General features: G+C 45.6%; 1 protein-coding gene across 1 annotated transcript in view; it reads right to left on the bottom strand.

The window, feature by feature from the left end:
* The window catches only part of HELB (helicase (DNA) B), a 44,653-nt gene extending 42,594 nt beyond the window's left edge, over positions 1-2,059 (bottom strand). The window contains exon 1 of the mRNA XM_006769626.2: positions 1,805-2,059. Within this exon, the coding sequence (XP_006769689.1) occupies positions 1,805-2,006 (202 nt within the window). The 5' untranslated portion in view covers positions 2,007-2,059. The remainder of the gene's footprint in view (positions 1-1,804) is intronic.
* Between the last annotated feature and the right edge of the window lie 1,257 nt (positions 2,060-3,316).

The following is a 3,316-nucleotide window of genomic DNA, read 5'->3' as shown; positions in this document are numbered from 1 at the left end:
GCAAAAGAAACCCTCAACAAAATGAAAAGGAAGCCCATTGCATGGGAGAACATATTTGCCAGTGATTCACCCAATAAGGGGCTACTTTCCAAAATATATAAGGAACTCATACAACTTAACAAAAGGAAGACAAACAATTCAATTAAAAAATGGGCAAATGACCTAAATAGACAATTCTCCAAAATGGGCATACAGAGGGCCAAGAGACATATGAAAAAATGCTCAAGTCACTGATCATCAGAGAGATGCAAATTAAAATGACAATGAGGTGTCACCTCACACCTATCAGAATGGCTAGGATTTGTCATCCACAAATCCACAAATAACAAGTGCTGGTGAGAATGTGGAGTAAAGGGAACCCTAGTACACTGCTGGTGGTAATGCAACTGAAGCAACCATTATGGAAAACAGTATGGAGTTTCCTCAAAAAATTAAATATGGAACTGCCATTTGACTCAGTGATCCCACTTCTAGGAATATATCCTAAGAGACCTGAAACACCAATCAGAAAGAATGTATGCACCCCTATGTTCACAGCAGCACAACTTACAATAGCTTAGTTCCAGAAACAGCCCAAGTGCCCATCAGTGGATGAGTGGATTAAAAAGCTATGGGACATTTACACCATGGAATACTATGCAGCAGTAAAAAAGAAGGATCTCTTACCCTGTGAGGCAGCATGGAGGGACCTAGAGAGTATTGAGCTAAGTGAAATAAGCCAGTCAGAGAAAGACAAGTATTACATGATTTCACACCTATGTGGCATCCAAGTAACAAAAGAAACTGATGAATGGAGTGGGTCCAGAGACATGGAAGCATGGAACAGCGTACAGAATCTTGGAGGAAAGTCAGGGGAGAGTGGGTGGATGGGAGGTAGTCAACCAAAGACCTTGTATGCATATGCATGGGCACAGACAATAGGGTGGTGAAGGCCTGGGGCAGGCGACGGGGGTGAACTGGAGGGGGTCAATTGGGAAAAAAACAGAGAAATGTAGAAATGTGTAATACTTTCAACAATTAAGAATTATTTTAAAAAATAAGGAAATAAAAAGAAAAAAATAAATTTAAATTAAATTAATTTTAAAATTTAGGTCCTTAGTTGCACTAGCTGCATTTCAAGTTCTCAATAGCCACATGTGACTAGTGGCTATTGTACTGGACAGCGCAAATATAAAACTATGCCATCATCACAGAAAATTCCACTGGAAGGCACTGGTCTAAATAGTAAAATATTCTAAACAGCTGTCACAAGGATAATTCATAGCATAGGAAACTACACATGCTAAACACAGATATCAACAGTATTAACACAAGGTTAATGAATCAATGATGCCTTGATAGTGTTTCTTGGGTGCCTGTGTTTCCAGCTGCCTCCTGCACGCCCCCTACTGGGGTCAGCCCACAACCCAGGCATGTACCCTTCACCGGAACTGAACCCAGGACCCTTCAGTCCACAGACCAACGCTCTATCCACTGAGCAAACCGGCCACGGTGCCTGTGTTTTCTAAGCAGCAGGAAAAAAATCACGTATTTGACTCCAGGCTGGATACGGAAATAGTTGAAAGCCCCCGATTCACTACTTCAAAGAGTTGTGAACATTACAAGAGAGAATACATGTAGAGCACAAGCTTAACACATAGTATTTGCTCAAGTTACTGCTACTATAGTATCAATATAATTTTATCTAAGTAAACAAAACAGCTAGGCCTTCCCCAAGGAAGTCTGCGAACAGCGCTGGGGCGCCTTACCCGGGACAGGGCCGCGTTCGCCCCCACGCAACCCCCAGGCTCCCGCGCTTCCTCACCGGGGAGGCACCCGGGAAGGCTGCCGGCCTTGAGGCCCCCGCAGCAGAGCTCCTCGGCGTCCACAAACACCGGCTCGTCCTCCTCCTCCGCCAGGCAGTCATCGTCCTCCTCCTCCAGGCAGTCCTCGTTCACCTCCTCCAGGGCCTTGGACGGGAGCAGCTGTCCCTGTAGTTCGCGCAATTGCTTGTTCCTAGAGGCCATAACTCAACTCTCCGAAACTCAACCCAACCCGGGAAAACCCGGCGTGGCCACCCGGCCTTCATCAGCCAATCAGGCCCGCGGCTGCAAGACTGTCAACTTCCGGGAACGCCAGTGCGAGCGCGGAGGGGCGGGGCTGCAACGAAGCTCCGCCCACAAACCGCGGGCTGGGCTGTGTGCAAGGGGTGGGGGGCAGAGGGGGTCAGTGCCTGGACGGAACCAGGGGTTTGGATGAAATCGAAACCAGCCCGCTGGGCAGCGGCATGTGTGGCACTTGCTGGGCCGCTAGCCCACGACAGCTCCTTCGGAGACTGAATCACGGGGGAAGGCCACGTCTAGTGAGCCTAGAGAACCCGGAAAAGCAAGCCCTCCGCACCACCCCCAAAACGAAAATCCAGTTGCCTTTCAGGAGCACGGAACAGGGAATCTCCGATCTGAGACTAGTGACTGTTTGGGGCCTCTGTTTCCTTAAGGAGTTGGATTTCTGTCATCAAAAGCAGTTATACAAGGTGCAGATCTCTAGTCCCCATTCCACCCCTTGTATCTGGATCTAGGGCAGGGGCCCAGGGTTCTGTCTTTTAAGGCAAGTTAAGGTTCTTTATTTTGATGCTCTGCCAGGCCTGGAAACCACTGTACTGTATTAGGTAACATTCGAGGTCCTTTTCATCTTTTTCTTTTTCTTTTTTATAGAGCAAACTTTATTTTCATCTTTTTCTTGGTGAGTACACCCTGGTCTCCCAAATTTCTTTAAGCAGAAAGAAATTTTTGCTCCCCTGAGTATAGACGGGGATGGGGGCAACAAAGTAGAAGAAAAGGGACAATGTTTTTAAAAATTGTCTGGTGCCATGATTCTCATACTTAATGGGGCTACTATTTGAAAATCATGGTTCTCTGTAAGGGTAAAATATATCACTACATTACTATTTGGGTACTACTTATTATGAAATTGCTTTATTAATAATATACCCAAAATAACCCTGCATACACTGTTTGCTAAATCCAAAAGCATCTTATGCTAGATTCTAATATAAACAACAGCCAGCACCAAAGGTTTGAGAAAATACCAAAATTGATTTTTCCTCCCTTTGGGTACAAATGTCCACTTTTGTGGCTTTCAGAAGAAAAAAATCTCTGCTGCAACTGACAAAACACCAGTGTATCCAAGATTCATCTCAAGGAGGTTGACTTCCTTCCTGAACACTCTCAGGCTACTGTTTCCAACACAGCATTGACTCTGCTGTGTCAAAAGTCACACTGCTGGTCTCTTTGTTGCTAAATCCAACGGATACTATTTAGCCTTTTCTTACTTCACC

This window comes from Myotis davidii, unplaced genomic scaffold, assembly GCF_000327345.1.
Source record: "Myotis davidii unplaced genomic scaffold, ASM32734v1 scaffold523, whole genome shotgun sequence".
Classification (NCBI taxonomy): domain Eukaryota; kingdom Metazoa; phylum Chordata; class Mammalia; order Chiroptera; family Vespertilionidae; genus Myotis; species Myotis davidii.
Note: the sequence above shows the minus strand (reverse complement) of the source record. Positions and strands in the feature narration are given on the sequence as shown.